Source organism: Argentina anserina, chromosome 2 (genome assembly GCF_933775445.1).
Source record: "Argentina anserina chromosome 2, drPotAnse1.1, whole genome shotgun sequence".
Classification (NCBI taxonomy): Eukaryota; Viridiplantae; Streptophyta; class Magnoliopsida; order Rosales; family Rosaceae; genus Argentina; species Argentina anserina.
The window spans coordinates 1,811,644-1,830,242 of NC_065873.1; the positions used below are offsets into that span (position 1 = coordinate 1,811,644).

General features: G+C 37.7%; 2 protein-coding genes across 2 annotated transcripts; one reads left to right on the plus strand and one right to left on the minus strand.

Annotated features, from left to right (window-relative positions):
* The first annotated feature begins 389 nt into the window (after positions 1-389).
* Positions 390-1,038, plus strand: LOC126784654 (uncharacterized). Its single transcript, XM_050510131.1, has one exon. It carries the CDS (start codon positions 543-545, stop codon positions 738-740), a length of 198 nt encoding a protein of 65 aa, XP_050366088.1. The 5' UTR covers positions 390-542; the 3' UTR covers positions 741-1,038.
* Positions 1,039-15,414: 14,376 nt separating this feature from the next.
* Positions 15,415-16,869, minus strand: LOC126782376 (UDP-glucose flavonoid 3-O-glucosyltransferase 7-like). Its single transcript, XM_050507607.1, has one exon. The coding sequence runs from the start codon at positions 16,867-16,869 to the stop codon at positions 15,415-15,417; it is 1,455 nt and encodes a 484-aa protein (XP_050363564.1).
* Positions 16,870-18,599: the final 1,730 nt, after the last annotated feature.

An 18,599-nucleotide genomic window follows, 5' to 3' on the forward strand; every position in this document is an offset into this window, starting at 1 on the left:
AAATTATGAAAATAGTTTTCGGTAGTTTTTGAAGCTCAGATTTATAATTGAGAATAACAGACGGTAAATTATAAAACAGATAATTTAGTTAATATAGTGTTGTTGACCATGACATAATTTTGATGATAATTTAATATATTGAGTAATATGTAATTCTATAAATGCAGTTCCCATTATGTTGGCCTCAAAATTCAAAAATGGGGTACGCCTTAAGTACACATCTGGTGAAGCTAAAGAGTTTGGGATCTAAATAGTCAAAAACCAGAAGAATGGCAATACTGTAATTATCTCTAATATAAAGCCCATTTCTCAACTGTCCATGGCATGAACCTCGTTATAAGCCCCAGTGAGATCGCATGGAGTAGTCTCCCCTACAACTTCTTCTCCTTCGTTCGCTGCTTCGCAAATCTCTTTGTTTTCATGCGAGTAGTCTCCCCTACAACTTCTTCTCCTTCGTTCGCTGCTTCGCAAATCTCTTTGTTTTTTCTTTCTTTTAATCTCTCTCTGCCTCTCTGGTTTCATTTGTGTACGATCAATCGAAGATGACGAACCAGTTGGAGAGCTTGGTGGAGTCGATCAAGTCAAAGGTGAGAGCTCTGAAGAAGAAGTCGAAGAAACCCTACATAAAGATGGACAAGAGCTCCAGCGTCAAGGTTGAGATCCGAAGCAGAAAGGCTCGCAAAATCATTGAGAAGACCCTCAAGCTTGCTGATCGTCCTGGAAAGCATTTTGTCTCTTGAAATGTGACAAATGTCCACATACATTAACATTTCTGTATCCGATCTGTATGTATACGGTAATACGTATATGTACACCCAATTAATATTGCTCCAATGGTTCATATGTAGTTAGCTAGGTGAATTAGCTAGTGATGTGGTCGTCTGTGTTTTTGTTTTCCTTTGTTGGCTTCCGATCCTGTGTTTCGACGTTTGAACCGTTTCGGATTGCTTGATGAATCAATGAATTATGATTCTGTTTGATGACTATTTGTGTCTCTCATGATTGATAATTAATTATGATCCAATTCAAGTTCCTTTACATTCAGAGATGTGATCGTCAAATTAAGATGGCTAGTTTTTCTCGCACCTGAAATAGAAGTTATATACAAACGGCTATATATATATATATATATATATATATATATATATATTACGGATGATCGTTGAAGATATGATTTAATTTTTAATGCAAGTTAAATACAAAACGGCTATATATTGCAAATGATTGTTGAATATATGGTCATACTCAAATTTGTAATTCGAAGCATTACCTATTAGAGACTTGAGTACAAACTGTTGAAGATTTAGAGACTCAATCAGCATGTAGTTAAAACTTAAAACCAAATTGAATCTGTTATGTTTATTCAGCTTTTTCCTTCTTGCACCGAAGAGTAAGAATACCAAGTATAATGAAACCTGAATCTCTCTCAAATTTCTTGATTGCATTTGTAATACACAAAAGCTGAAATTGATCCTGTTATCTGGGACCAAAACTATCTTGAATGTAAGCACTGTGCACCATGTACCAATTATTCCGCAATTTGAATTAATGTTTGTGTTCAAACTGTTTTGAATCCAAACATTGCAGCATGTAAAAAGTAAAATAAAAACCACACGTCCGAAGACAGGTCCGAAAACCACAAAAACGTTTTAACACAACTCAAGTTAAAACCACGTACAAACAACCCTCACATGTTATTGTACAAATCAAAGTGACATGCTCGAATAAATAAATATCAACGCTATAAATGAGCTTATTTGTGAACGGAATTATGACAATATATAATATAGCAAACTATATATATGTACCGATTTTTACCAATTATACACATACACAACCCACTATATCATAGTTCATTTTTTTAAATTAAGTGCAATTATGAATCTCCGCTAAGGGTAGATTAGTCACTGTGAGATTTTACTCACCTTATTTTCCTAAGCGTAATTTCCGCAATTCCGAAAGCAAATCCTTACTTATTTTGTCGATCACCAAGATTGCATAAGATGTGATTAGAAATGTTGCGTAAAACCTCAAATGCCGAAACAGTACTAATGTTTGTACTGTTCAGCAAGTTTTGGTTTTTACGAAATCACTGTTCACATATATACTATTCACGTATTCTTGTACAAATACATATTATTTATGTATTTATGTACGAGTACATACTATCTATGTATTTATGTATGAGTACATACTATTTACGTATTCCTGTACATCCACGTACTATTTCATCGTAAATATTAATTCCCGATTTATCCTTAAGAAATTATTTTTACAATTACTGTACGTAAAATAATTTTACATTCACCGTACGTAAAAAAATTTTACATTTATTGTACGTAAATTACTTTTTACATTCACCGTACAGAAATCAGTTTTTTTTTTTAAAATACTGTTTGAAAATTTACTGTTTACGCGCCGCCGCAGTGGGGGCGCGTGGGGTTCACGCGCCACCTCCGGTGACCGCACCTCCCCACAATGGCAGTGCGTGGAGCTCACGCGCCGCTCAAACCGCCGCTCAAAACCCCTCCTTTTCTTCCCCTCTTCCTCTCCACGGCCCAAGGCCGCCTCCTGGCCACCTCACCTCCCTCCACGCGCCGCTTAAGGTGGCGGTACTCCCTCCACCTCCTCCTCCTCCAATTCACTTCAAATCACCACCAATTTCACAATCAATCAATCCCAACTATCACAATGCATAAACCCTTACCTAAATCACGCCTTGGAACCACCGGGACGCCGTCGGAGAAGCTTGAACTAGGCGGCGTTCGAGATCGAGCAGGGGGCGAGGCAACGCGAAAATCGAGCTCCCATCTCGTCGCAGGTGACACCGGGGTGAGGATCGGTGATGGTGAGCTGGTCTCCGTGCCCTGGTCTCGCCGATGACTAAGCTTGGACGGCGGAGGAAGATGCAGAAGCTTGGGGACGTCGCACGTGCTTCACGGTGGCGTGGGAGGAAGCGTCGTGCTCGGGGTTTGATGCGGTGGACCGTGCGAAGCTATTGTGTGAGGTGGTGTGAGCCACGGAGGTCCGGCTAGTGAGATCGCCGAAGGCGATTTGAGGGAGAGAGAGAGAGTCGGAGAGAGAGAGAGAGAGAGAGAGAGAGAGAGAGAGAGAGAGGAGAGAGAAAGGGAGGGAGGCGGGTGAGGGGTTTCCGAAAATAGAAACCCTAATCCCAAAATTCCCTTTTTATACCATATTCTAAAATCGGAAACTAACTTCCGTCGTTAATAACTTTCACGTACAATGTCCTATTAGAACGCATGACGTGTCCACGAACTCGTATCGACGAGCTCTACAACTTTCGTGAAGGAAGTTTTCAGAACAAGCGACGGAGTAAAAATCGATTCTCGCGTCGCGGAAACATAAGGTTTTTCCGATTTAAATTTCCGAATGTGGTTTCGTTTCGATTTGACATAGTCATGAAGTGAAAAATACACGATTTAATGACTTTAAGAAGTCTTAAAAATATCACCGAATCCTTATAAATTGACCCCGAAAATCAGGTTATTACATCATACATACATTAAACTAAAATGTGAACGATATTATTAAAGCCTCTAGCTCCGTGACTTCTGTAGTAACATGGTGTAAAATAAAGAAGGAAAAAAGAAGGGAAGCTAGCTGATCTAGACTAAGCCGAAATCAAACATAACTGGGTGTACGTTACAGGATTTGCACTAATTAAACACTGGTTGCTAGCTACTTTGGCAAATCTATGTTTCTGAACTTATAATGACATTTCTAGTTAGAGCATCTTCAACAACTCCTCTTATAATTCTCTATTATAGAGGATAAAAACACTAAATCTCTAAAATAAAAATGCTTCAACTCCAACAGCTCATTTATTCTATTGTATACAATTAAATACAAATGTGTATTGTTAAGTGAAAATCAAATTGATCTGGTAAATCATAATGTTATAATTTATACTATGACTAGAGAATGAATGATAAATAATTCTTTTTTTGTTTTGTGTTATCTTTTAGGATAAAAAGTGAATTTATTTTGGTAAGAAATAAAGTTTAGATGTTGCTTTTAAAATTATAGAGATTTTGAAAATTCTACAAATCTAGAGATTTTGTTTCTCTTTCTTTCCACTTTCTCTATTATAAAAGACGGTTTAAATGAGCTATTAGAGCCCATTTTTTAGGTTTTTTCTTTATAATATAGATTATTTGAGGTCTAAAGGAGCTATTTGAGATGCTCTTAGCGTGTGAAAATTAAAGAATTAAAATTTCAAGACTTTCGATTCACAGGAATTGAACATATAGATGGTACCTTCCCCAGTACAGATTTAGTTTCTCATCAGGAAATGAGTAAAGAGGAGCCGGTTTCATACTACGAACATAGTCAACGAAAATTAAAGGTTATGATGACTTAAATATAGGATCGCAATCTCCCATACTTCACATGCATGATTCATTATATTAATTAAAGCACATTATTCATTCCATGACTTCTGATCAATTATTTGCATGTCAAATATCCAAAATCATAGAGTTCCTCATATATGATTTTGAGTGGTTGTTCGATTTATTCCATGTCTAGAATTTAAGCCACACAAAATGATCGAATTGGCAATTGTGGTTTCCCTAAGAATGATGATATATAGAAGTAGAGTTACTTTGCAACCCAGATTTGATAACCTCAAAACCATGTCATTTTAATTTTCACTCTGACCAGTTTAACCACTCTTCAGTGATAGTTGCTGCTGCTTCGGTGGGCTCAGCTTTCCGATAGATCAACTCTCCCTTCCTCTGGCTTCTGCCTCTTCCAAAAAGGTTATTGGCATCAAATACATTTCGCGTTCTCCGAACTAGGTTGTACACAACTTGATGGCTCTGCTAGTTTATTCTCAGAAATTTGACGGTAATCGAAGTGGGTTTCCCTTATAGACTGTCTTCTAGCTGCCATGAGATTCAAGTCATTCCACCACAAAAAACTGCTACTCCAAGATCATGCTGTGTCCGGATTTCCAGCCAACCTCGCCGGCGCCCCATGGACAATCAGGTCTATTGTTCCATTTGTTCGCGATATTTTTGCATCTAGCTAGTTAATTAGCTGGTATGACGACATCTCTTTTACCAATCTCTATCGTGAAGCAAACTTTATAGTAGATATGCTCTTAGTGATTATAGTGAATACGGATCATGCACACCATTGCTTGAAGTTAGGGTTTAGCAGTTACGTACCGTCCCCAAGCTTTCTATGCTTTTCACTTAGTTTTTTTTAATCTCCTCAAAATGGTTGCCCTAGAGGCTTTTCGTTGTAATATCATTTTCTTCGATTCTCAAACAAAAGATTGAGATTTCTCTAACATGTACTCTATCTGAATCCCTTTGAAAAGAAAAACATTTTTTGATTTCAGTTGTTGTTTTTTTTCAACCGAACATGTCACGTCCTTGGAAAAAATTTCAACTAAAAAATTAATGCGTGAAAAAATTTGACACAAATTGTCAAAACATGTCTCAAACAAACAAACGGAGCATTAATCTTTATATTCATCTCGATCTGCAAGCAAATGTTGTTAGCTGGTCTAGCTGCTGAGTGCATTTGGGTTGACGAACGTTCACTATCTGGAGTTGATGCGTAAGCGTGCCAGTACTTGCGTACAAGAATGAGTGAGTTGACTTGTGATTTGAGCTGTCTTGACTTCTAATGCCGGCGAATGTGACGAAGGTTAAGAACTTTCCTTCGATTGGTCCGACGTGGAGATCGTCTGGTTTGTCTAAACCTTCTTTCGCGTTGTCACAACCCCAAAATTTCGAGTATGAAACTCAAATTTCAAAGTCATGAAAATTTTAAAACAATCTCAATAAATCGAAATCATTTTAATGTCACAACGGATCATTACTGAGTTCAAAATACAACTCAGTCGAATCGATTATTACAAACCAAATTTATAATTCAACATTATATCAAATGGAAATGTAAAATCCTCACAAATCTTCACCACAAGATAAAATGAAAACAACTTCAAGGTCTTCGGAGTTGTCCGTCGATTCCGCTAATCCACACCTGCAGAATTATCACATATACCATCGAATAGGTGCACTGGGATTGTAAACACAAACCCGATAAGCTTTGCAGCTCGTATGAGTAAAACAAAAATATAACTCGCATAAAAATATATACGAAACTCCACAAAACATCAATCATAAATGCACTCATGGTTCATTCGACGGCCCATCTGGATGTCTAAATAAATAGAAAATGTATATGCTCATTAGAAATTGGGCAACCCCTCTGTTTACCCAAATGCATTTATAAAACGGTTACTCAAGAGCGTTGATACACTTCTGTTACCCCTCATGATAGTACGCCGCCGACATTGGGCAACCATCTACTATCCAATATCCAAAATATGGGTACTCATAAGTCGATAACACATATGTTACCTCTTATGCAATACCCCGATAGACAGACTAGAGCTCTAACTGTATCGTAACTTTCGCCCGGCCAAAGGCTAGGTTCCGACATGCCAACACGTCCGAAGACAGAAAATACGTCCGAAGACATAAAACACGTCCGAAGACATAAACACGTCTGAAGACATAAACACGTCCGACGACAAGAAACACGTCCGAAAACAAAAACGTTTTTAACAAAACTCAATGTTAAAACCACGTACAATAATCATCACATTAAATTGTACAAATCGAATCAACATGCTCAATATATAATTCTCAAACACCCAAAATGAACTTATTCACAACGGAAATTACGACAGTATATAATAAAGTAAACCATATATATCTACCTATTTACCATTTATACACATACACAATCCACTATATCAAATACATATCATACTTCATTCTTTAAACTTTAGCATATTCATGAATCTTCGCAAGAGTAGATTCGTCAATGTGAGATTTTACTCAACTTATAATCCTGAGCGTAATTTCCACGATTCCGAATGTGGATCCTTTACTTGAAGTATCGATCACCTTGAAAAGATAAGAAGTGAATTTAGAATCGTTACGTAAAACTTTAAATGCCGAAACCGTAATAATATTTTACTTTTCAGCAATTTCTGATTTTTACGAAATTATTGTTCATGTATTTACTATTCACGTATTACTGTACAAATGCATATCAATTATGTATTTCTGTACGAGTACATTTTGTTTACGTATTTTTGTACGTATGACACTATTCAATCGTAAATACTGTCTCAGTAAATAATAATTACGATTTACCCTTCCAAAATTACTTTTACATTTACTATACATAATTTACATTTACAATTACCGTATGTAAAATAAATTCACATTTACCGTATGTAGATTACTTTTACATTTACCGCACGTAAAAATAAATTTTATAAAATTACTGTTTTCAATTCACTGTTCACGCGCCGCCGCATATGGCGGCGCGTGGGGTACACGCGCCACCTCCGGCGACCGCGCGTGGCGCTCACGCACCACTCACTGTGGCAGCGCGTGGGGCCCACACGCCGACTCTAACACCGGCGCGTAGCACACCACTGCCGCCCCAAATCTCTTCCTTTCTTCTCCCTCTACCTCCTACTGCCTCCGGCTGCCTCCGTGCCCCCGTCACGCCCCGTCACGCGCCGGCTAAGGCGGCGGTTCTTCCTATTCCTCCTCCTCCTCCGATCTCCTCAAATCTCCATCAAATCAACCCTAAATTCATCCACAAACATCACAACCATCAAATTGAATACATCCTTACCTAGATCGGAGCTATGAACTCCGAAATGGCGCCGGAAATGATCGAATCGCCGGCGAGCTCTTCGCAGGAACTTCGTTCGTCGATGCGGCTCCTCGGTAGCGTGATGGGTCGCGTCTTGCTCGGAGGAGGATGGAGTCGGACTAGTGAGGGCCTAGGGGCCAGCGGTGAGGGCCACGTCGCCCGGAGGAGGGAGGACGGGGTGCGATTTGCAGAGGGAGGGCTCGAGGAGAGAGAGAGAAGAGGGAGGCGTGGGGTGAGGTGAGAGAGAAAGGAAAGAGGCGGGGTGAGAAGTGGGTTTCCGAGAATGGAAACCCTACTTCTGAAAAGTTTCCTTTTATACCTACTTCTAAAATCGGAAACTAACTTCTGTCATTAATAACTTTCACGTACGACGTCCGATTAGAACGTGGAACGTGCCCACGAACGCGTATCGACGAGCTCTACAACTTTCGTGAAGGAAGTTTTCACAAACGAGCAACGGAGTAAAAGTCGATTCTCACGTCGCGGAAACATAACGTTTTTCTAATTGAAAGTTCAGATAACGTTTCCGTTTTCGATTTCCGACGTCGCAAAGCGAAACAAACACGTTTAATGAATTTCACAAACTTTATAAATTTAAAAACAATTCAATAAATTATTCCGAAAAAATCGGGTTATTACACGCGTCTTGCCACGAGTAACTATCGATACTTAACTACTGAGATGCGAGTAAGTAGAGCTTTAATAAGTAAACTGGGGAATCTTGCTAAGGACGTGAGGTCTTTAGTGGTTTGGTAGTTGTTCACAAGTTACCTCGAAAAGGTCTTGAGAGTAAGATTTGCCTTAGGGGCCTTGTTTAGCAGTTGTGATAATTTGTATGTTGAGAGTTGTGTTTTCTTATGTGCTCTTTACCCCTTTATATAGTGATCTGATTAGGGTTTCAACGATTCATTCGTCTTTAAGGCTTATAGATTTCCTTATGTAGAGAGTTTGATTTCGATTACAATAAGGATTCTCACTTCGTTGCCGACTCATACTTGCGATCTTAGCTAACAGCTTCTTTATACAAATAAGAATATGCGGATCCTATTAAATAAAAATAATTTGGGTTGTAGATATCAGTTTTTGGGTTAAATCGCTTAGAATATAACTTTTTTGTTAAATTGGGCTCAAACATTAGTTGTTGATATCATTGATGATTTGAAAATTATTTACGGATCCAGGTAGATTATCTCCCCATGCATACAATGACGCGAGAGAGTCTAAAGGGGAGCAAATTTCACACGGCCGGTCAATTGGACACAAGGCTCAATCGTCATTTTCTGATTTCTCTCATTATCGAACTTACGACAATATTTGATGATATCGTGTAATTCTGCTTTTAGAACGGAGATCGTTGGTGCTTACAAAAATTGTAGTCGAACATATTTGAAATTTTGTGGTTGTCATGATGTAATCAGAATACGAACCTACACAACGTCCATAACATCAAATCATGAAGTATTGACAAAACAGTTCACTAAAGAAACTTGACAGAGATGTAACATATGCAGTGAAAGTTTACAACTCAGAAAAATAAGCAACTGACTAGACCTAGACTTGTAGCTAGTTTTTGTTGGAAAAATAGTTAATAAATCATTTAAAACCAAATTTTAATTGATTAATTAAATTAAGTTATTATAATTAATCAAAGATGAACATAGATTTGAGTTCTCCATAATGAGGGCTATAAAATCATATGTTTGTTTGTGTAATTTGGTTTGTGGGTGAATAAGAAATTGTCACTCAAAGATGGTTATTTAGAATGAGGGAAAAGTGTTTGTCCCACATTGGAAAAGAGAAGTGTTAAAAAGACTTTATATAGAATCCATTGTGTATGGATTGTAAAGTGTGTAAGCCGCCTTATACTCTCTCGCGCACACGCAAGGGGGGTGGTGCAAATCTCAGGTCACAAGGGAAACTCGTGTATATCCGTGCGACCTGCGGACACGAATGCAACACCGAATTCAGGGTCGGAACGCAGATTCTTTTTGCAATTCCGAAAATTCGTTTTGGACGTTTCAAATTCTCTTGACTGTTCAAATTCTTCTTTTGTAACAACTATGTTATTGTGTGTTATGAAAAATTATAACAGATTGAAATCAGTGCTTGTAATATATGTAACTCAAATATGTTATGATCTTTTGATTTCTATAACAACCATCTTATTCATTGCTGATTGTAAATCCTCACTGTATAAATAGCCATCATCCTTTCTTTGTAAAATCATCCATCAAAAACACAATCTGCTCGCCCACTCTCAAAGTTCTTACCTGTTCTTTAGTGATAGAATGAGGTACCTTTCGAGTTCGTTGATGGTTCTAGTTAGTAGTGCAACTTCCTAGAATTGTTTAGTCGTTATATCTTGGGAGACAAGCGCTGAGCATTCTTGCACCGGTAGAGGAGGCGTAAACGTCTTAAGGACAGTGTGGTATCACACACGTCTCCACTAGTTCTTCCATCACCAAGCGTTCAGTATTTTGGTCGAACTTCTTTTTCGTGTTCTTCATTATTAGAACTACATGTTTGGTTTCTGCTTTATAATTATTTAATTCAATTTACTAAATTATATATACAATATATCACTGTAGTTCTAACAGTTTTTGTAGGGAATGAGAGCTAGCTTTGAATAAGGCTCAGACCAGCTGAAACTCCATTCAAATCATAGGAGCATATCGATGTGCAAAGAATTGAAAGAATAGTCTGATATTTGCATGGTTTAGAAGGCTTCTCTGGCAAGGCACCAATAAACTATTACTATAATTGCTAGAACGGCCAATGTCGAACTGTTATTTCTTTTGGTAATGAATAAACTTCATTAAGGGACCGGCCCAAATAAAAGTTCAAAAGTCAGGCAAATACAAGAAGATAAAAAAATAAGATCACAAATCTCCTAGCCCACTTAGTTAGGGGAATGTAATGAGTCTATTTCCTCAAATTCATACAATAGAAAAGGTTAAACTAACTAAATTTAATTCTACGAGTTGATAGTTCTTCAAACTCTTTTATAACCTTTGCATTCCATATAGATTCAGCATACTCTTTCTCAATATGAAGAACCATACAATCGCAAATAAACTCATATTCCATCTTATTTCTACGTTTAGTCTTGATGATGTTCATAGCTGAAAATGTCATTTTCAGTTGTTGCTGTAGAAACATGAATAACAAAAAATTATCAAATCTATCTATAAAGCATAGGATAAAACTCACTCTTCCTTAATTGAAGCAAGGTGTGGCACAAATCAGCAATGGATTCCAATTTCTGGAATTTTAGATCACGTTGCATATTCTTCTCATAATATACGCACTCTGATTGAAGAGTACACATTTCACCATCATTAAAATCTCCAGGATAGAACTTCTTGGCAAGTTTGCAAACATCTTCAGTTTAAAACTCTTGAAGTTATCACCAGGATCCAAGGTGAACAAAAAATAAGGAGTTTTGATACTTGCTTTGAGAATCTTCTATTCAACTCACTCAACTAAAAGTCAATTCAAACATTGAACACATTTATATGGTAATGATGTTCAATTGAAATGAAATTTCGTTGTTGACAATCATGACTTGTACCAGATTTGTAACGAGCACTCAAATCAGGCATTTGAAGATCATGTTTTTCACATAAATATTCCACTTCTCTTACCAACCCCTCCCAACCATCTTCTCTCATTTCTTGAAAAAGTGGCTTTGTAAGTCCAATAAAGTTCATAGCCTCTGCAAAAAGTCTAGAGATTTCCGCTGCAATGTCTGACAAAGAAAATCAGTGACATTCATTACTTTGTTCATTAGAATCAAGCATAACACAAACTTAAAAGACCTCAAAGCTTTAAGAAGAGCTTCAACTTGTCCTCTATTTCCTCGATCAATAATATTATTAAGAGTTTTTACTGTTGAACTTAATAGTTCAATTAAACTCCTAATATAATGAAAATGTGAGCTCCATCGAGCAGGACATGCTTGTTGCAAAGTGCAAAGTTGGTTGCCACCACTGTTTGTTGAAGTTCCCCACAAGCTACTAAATTAGCAATTTCCTCAATTCTCACTTCTTTTTAATGCTAAATTCCTCTTAGTAGAAGAATCAACAAAATTCACAATTAAACTCAAGATTGGAAAGAAATGCCAAATATCTTTAACACCTTGAGCTGTAGCATTCAAAGCTATCTGCAAACGGTGAGCAAAATAATGCACAAAATATGCATAAGGGTGCTCTTCAAGAAACAATGTTTGCAACTATAAATCCCCCTCATATTACGCACCATCATAACATTGGTCTCTCATGTCTCTCACTTGAAGATTATATATTAAGTACTTTCAAGATCTCATTTTAAGGGTTTGTGAGATAGTATTCGGAACACTTACAATCTTAAAAAATCGTTCTCAAATCAAGTCTTGAGAATCAACAAATCTCAAAATGATTGTCATTTGCTCCTTATGGGATGTGTCTATAGCATCATCAACAAGAATACAATACTTGGAGCTCCCAACTTCATCATGGATCTTGCCCCTTATTTTATCACCAAGAATATTGAGAATTTGCTTTTGAATTGAGGGACTAGTGCACTTGGCAGCTGCATGGGCATTTTCTAACATAACTCTCTTAACATCCACACTCATCCTTGAAAATATTTTATTACTTCCTGAAAATATCCACGATTCAAAGAGTTTTTAGATTCATCGTGACCTCTAAAATGAGCTCTTTGATTAGTAAGCAATCTAACACTCTCTATGGAAGTTGTAAACTTCAACCGATTGTCTTCAACATCCTTCATTGTCCTTCTCTCAAGAAATCTTTCAATATGACCATCTGAGTTCCTCAACATATCTCATTTTTGCATTGCAGCCATATGTGAAGATGTTATGCCTCCGACATGTTTCAACAACATATTATTACCAGCATAAACCTTGTTCCAACTTTGAGCTCCTTTAACAGTAAATGCATGATTCTCAGAATCTTTAGTGTAAAAAAAAAGTAAGAAAAACAATATGCTCTATCAACAACAACTGAGTACTCAAGCCATGTATAGGTCTAAACCAGGAATACTGAAACCTACATTGTTGACTCCCAAATTTGGTCATTGGAAACTCCACATTAGGTTGAAAAGGCCCCAATGCAATATAGGCCTTTTTAACTCTATCATGCTCATCTATTGGTCATTTCCATATTGGACAACGTAATTCCGGATCATGTTGAAGATCTTAGTCATATTTAGTGGCTTTAAAGATTGAGAGTTGGGAAATGAAGATTCTGTTGAGTGTGGGTGGTGGAGGTGTGAGATTAGAGAGGTTGGTGTGGGAGGAAGTGGATGTGGGTGGGTGTGGGTGTGGGAGAGCGTATGGAATGCTCTAATTAAAAAAATGAATAGTAGTAATTTTTTTTTTCTAATTGACTTGTGAGCATCCCCTCCTTACATGGGCATAAGTAGTATGTCTTCGAAAGTTTCCTCCAAAACACCACAAATGGGACATATATGACTAGATATAATAAGCCGAGAGAAGAGTTTCTACATAGAAGGTGCAGTCCTTGCCAGAACTCTCCACATAAAATTCCTGATCTTAGCTAGGAATGGTGTTTATACCCCAAATAGCCTTCCAACTTGTAGGATGAATAACATGAGATTGACCAGTGGTTGGAGTAGAGGACTGATTGGTTTGACTATGAAGCCAGTGATAGCAAGAAGCCACAATATACAAGCCATTCTTGTTATGAAACCAAAGATAACGATCCCTATCACCCTGTACCCTAATAGGAATGACAAAGATGCGAATGATATTCAGGGGTGAATGATAGTAGCCACAAACCGAAGATCTTAGGTAGCACTGTCCCAATTGATAAGTGAATCCGCATTAGTAGACACAGTAGGAGGAATGTGGGCAATAGTACCAATACAAGATGGATCAGGTGGGGGTAGCCATTTATCCCTCCAAATATTAATATCCCTCCTACCATTAGCCTGCCAAAAACCTTCATTAAAAAAACAATCTCTGTTATGACCAACCAAAATCACGATTACAAATAAAATATATGTAACAATATAATTGAATCGAAACCAACAACAAACAATAACAACAATGAAATCGAGATTGAAAACACTAACTTGATTCAGATAGAGGCCTGTTTTGCAGTGACCTAAGACAGAAATTCATCCCCACTTGTGCTGCAGTTTCGGACGTATATCTTGAGGATACAACTATTTGGTACAAGTTCCTGCACAAGAACTTGTCCCTGGCGAATTTACTTTGTGTTTCAGAGAAGTCGATTTGGGGAAGAAGAAGAAAAGATTATTTTTCGATGGATGACAACGACCACACTGTCGTCCTTATATAAAGTCAAATTCGAACATGTGTAACTGTTCAAAAGGTTGTAACTGTTACCAACAGTTATTACCTTTGGTTTTATCCGAAAATAATAAAAATTAATATAATTATTAATTTAAAAGTTATAATCAGATTTCATTTTTCCAATAGAAAGCCCAAGGCCCATCTATGACTTTATATAAATATGTATCTAGATATATATCATTTTCTATTGAAAATCCAATAGAAAGCTCATCAAGCCCACTTTAGGCCATTCCACTCATTCACTTGCTCAATGAGTGTTTGTTTATAAACAACCAAGCAAGTAGCTCTTCTTCAATGTGAGATTCTATCCCACACACTAAGTTCCAACAGTCTCTAGTCTCAATGAGACTAGACCAGCCCTAGGATGCTATGTACCCCTTGACAGCCCCCACGAAAGAGCAATCAGAAAAATATCTTCCCTTGATTATCTTAACCCAATAAGAATTAGGTTCATGTAAATGCCATACCACTACTATTCTTAGAGAGACACATGTGATCCTAATTTCTCCAATTAATCTTGTTCCCAATATTGCTCTTGCCCCACCAAAAGATGCCGAGGATAGAATTTAATTCACGACAAGCGGAGACCAGGAGCTTAAAACAACTCATAGTATAAATCGGCACATCAAGAGCAACCGACTTAATCAAAATCTCATTTCCAGCCATAGATAGGGTTTTCTGTTTCCATTCCTTAACCTTCCTCAATATACCCCCTTGATATTGGATAAAGCAACATGTTTAGATCTACTCCACAGAAGGAAGCCCCAAATAAATGCCCGGATTAAATACTTCTTTGAAAGAGAGAAGCTCACACATGGAGTATTGGGAGAAAAATAAATACTAGATTTATCCATATTAATGAGTTGACCATGCCACATAATACTCATTAAAAATGAACAATAATCTAATACAATTCAATAGAGTACCCTTGAGGAAAAAAAAGCCTCATCAGCAAAAAGGAGATGGGAGAGGATAGGGCTGCCCCTGCCAAGACCTTGCAGGCTTGCACCAATAAGATGCTTCTCATTCACTGCCTTAGCACTGTTAATTTTTAAGCATGCAGAGGACTACATCTAATAAAATTTGACAAATTAAGTAGCAAACCGAAAGTAGGTACTTCAAAGTCCTGAAGCCTTTGAAATTTTGTAATTTATTGTTTTGTACCAACTTGTTCATGACTGTAACCATGAATTACATCAGCAGATTGATGTACGTAGAATCACAAAGCTGTTTATCATGCTTGGAACAAACTACATATAGTATTACTACATCAACCAAACGCAATTAGATAATTGCCACGCAACACTTAGATAACATGAGGGAGGCATGATTCAGTGGCAGTGGAAGGCAAAGCATGACTAGGAGTAACGTTTTTTTCTGGTCATTTGGGTCTTCAACTCTTCAATTAGAGCAATTAGATCGGAGAAAGATGAACCACCGTCTTTAATAGCCCTGCTTGCCATCTCTCCAATCGCTTTAACTCTTTTTCTCATTTCCTCTGCTTCTTCACCTTTCAAACTTCTTGTCACAGCCTTCTCTATGGCATCCCTCTTCACACTCGCTTCAGTCTTCAAGCTTTCATCCACAAATGAAACCCATTTTTCAGCACCGACCCCAACCCCAACACGAAGTATCTGCGTCACCAGCTTCTCAATGAAAAAGTTATCAGCAGACACCGGCCAGGTGATTAAAGGTATTCCAGCAGAGACTGCTTCAAGGATTGAGTTCCAACCACAGTGACAGAGAAAAGCTCCAACAGCTTTATGCTCAAGGATCAACACTTGGGGCGCCCAATCTCTTATAATCAGTCCTCTGCCTTGCATTCTCTTCTCAAATCCTTCAGGCAACCACTCTTCTATGAGTTCTATCTCTTTCTTCTGTTTCTTCACAACCCAAATGAAGTCTTGTCCAGAAGCCTCGAGGCCAGCTGCAATTTCTAGGAGCTGACAGTCAGCAAAGATGGTCTGGCTTCCGAAACATATATACACAACCGAATCGGGTTTCTTAGAATCAAGCCATTTCAAGCACTGGTGTTGCTCAGCTTTGGTATTGTCTTCTCCTTTTTTATCGAATAGGGAAACGGGGCCAATATGCCATGTCTTGATCCCATACATTTCTTTGTAATGATCAGCATAATCTGGTTCGAGTTCATAAAAGCTGTTAAAAATGACCCCATAGCTCCTTTTCTCACACTCAATGGCCCCTTTCCAGAACTTGCTCAACTCTACTTCATCCTCTAGCTTAAAACCATCGGGAATTTGGTTTCTTGTCATCTTGATCTCATCTGGGAGACCAGGAATAACAAAACTTTCAGTTTCAGATAACAGTTTCTTGTGAGGCCGATGAATTATCACACCCAATGCAGCAGACATAGAGAACGATCCGGTTGCATGAAAATATAACCTTGGAATTTCAAACTTGGCAGCAACATCTGTAGCCCAAGGAAAGAACATATCAGCAACAAGGCAATGAGGTTGATGTCGGTCCAGAATCTGCTCGAGCTGTGGTTCGAGCAAACGAGTGGCTTCGAAGAATTTGACTTCCATCTCAGCTGTTGTGATCAGATCAGCGCTCTCGCATTCCTCGGGCAACCCAACTTCAGCTGATGGGAGCTTGATGATAGTAACTTCAATGTCTTTGCTTCTTTGGGTTGCTTTGGTAATGAATGGTGCATTGAGGGGAGTGGTTATGATGGTCGATTTCACAGCACGAGAAGAAAACAATTTGGCTATATGTGTGAGGGGTATGATGTGGCCTCGAGCCAAGTATGGGAAGAACAAGATCTTAAGCTGCTCACAGGTTTTAGTTTCCATGGAGTGCTAGACACAACGGAGAAGTTGAAGATGATGACACTGATCGATGTTGAACAAGAATATGATGATTTATTTAGGCTGAACTACAGCCCAATATATATCAACAGGCACTAGTTTGATCTCCAATTTCATGCACACATATGTGTCGGCTTTAACATAGATGATGATCGACACTAAATGCATGTGAACTGGTTTCCACCCGGGATAGTGTGCGTGGGATGAGCTGGGTCATCATCTCAACAAATTTGTTTCAATTCAGTGCATTGAGTTGTCCCTCTTGTAGGGAAGAATTCTAGATAGTTCTTTTGAGTACGGAAAATTGAGAGATTTTTACTCTTATTGCTGCATGCTTATTAAAATGAGCCAATAAATTATAAGAAATGATAGCATCGATTGTGGATAACAGCTGGATGAGTATTCTCACATACAAACATGCACAAACAAACTAAATCAAAGCCAGATCGCTAGACTGCATACAATAAAAGAGTATGGTTCTACACTTCTACTACTGATGTACACACCCCAAAAAGGACCTAAAAGATCATCACACTATCTTCAAAAAATTAGGCTAAACAAACATATCGGTGCAGAATGATTGAATAGAAAATCTCCTCACCTGCTTTTCTAAATTAAGACTAAAAGTTTCGCGGTTGAAAAATTCTTTGCATGCTTTCATAATTTAATTAGACCGTGATTGGACGAGCGGCATGCATGCATAAAAATACGTACTCTAATACATTTATCATTGAAGAAATATGTTGTAATAAACCAAGTGTTCACCCACCTTACATTAAATTTATAATAAAGATTCGGCATATTCAGTAAAGTGTGTTACCCGCTTATTATTGGATTCGGCTGACATGATCGACTAATTTAATATCCAACTCGAAAGGATGTAACTTTCTCGATCAGGGTTAGATTGGGGCCGTTTCATTTTTTTCATGTTCCTGACTAAAACAAGATTTCAACACATCAGATTTGCCTTGAGGGGATTTCAATTACCTCAATGATTTTCCAAACAGGTAGAGTTGCTTCTCCTCTGGCTCATTTCTTAATTATGAACCACCTTGACATTTACTCCTTTCTTTGTGAAGGAAACTCGATCTGTTGCGGATAGGCTAGTTGTGATTTCTTTCTCTATGATATGGCATGCCTCTCAATCATCTAGTTGAGATCTCTCTACATTAATGAATGGATGACCAAGGTTCCCTCACAGTTCTTTCTACAGTAGCTGGATGTTGATTTGGTTATTTTGGTATATCCTGACGTCTCTTTTCTTGTTGAGTCTGTTTTAAATTCCCATATTGTATTTCATGCTTGTGGTTGTATTTCAAGGCACCGTATTTTTTCTTTACCGCTGCTCTACTACGAGGTTGGGCTCTTTATACCATTTTTCTTTAAGTCGATAGTCAAATAAGATATCTAAGCAGCAAAGTCGTACAAAGAAAATCTAACTGAAGGCCGACAAAAAATTATATATTAAGACTCACAAAGATCAACTGCCAAACTCTATATATTTTTAAAATTATTTATTAAAATAGCGTTTCACTTATCCATGAACCGTTGACGATCAAGTTCACGTAATTTAAACCAAAACATATTTTTAAAATAATTTTTATAAACTAGTGATGCAACGACTATGGTAACAACTCAAACTAAATTTAATAATCATAACACTATTCGATCATTATGATCATTTTGAGGTTTACTCACCTTATTTCTTGCGTGCG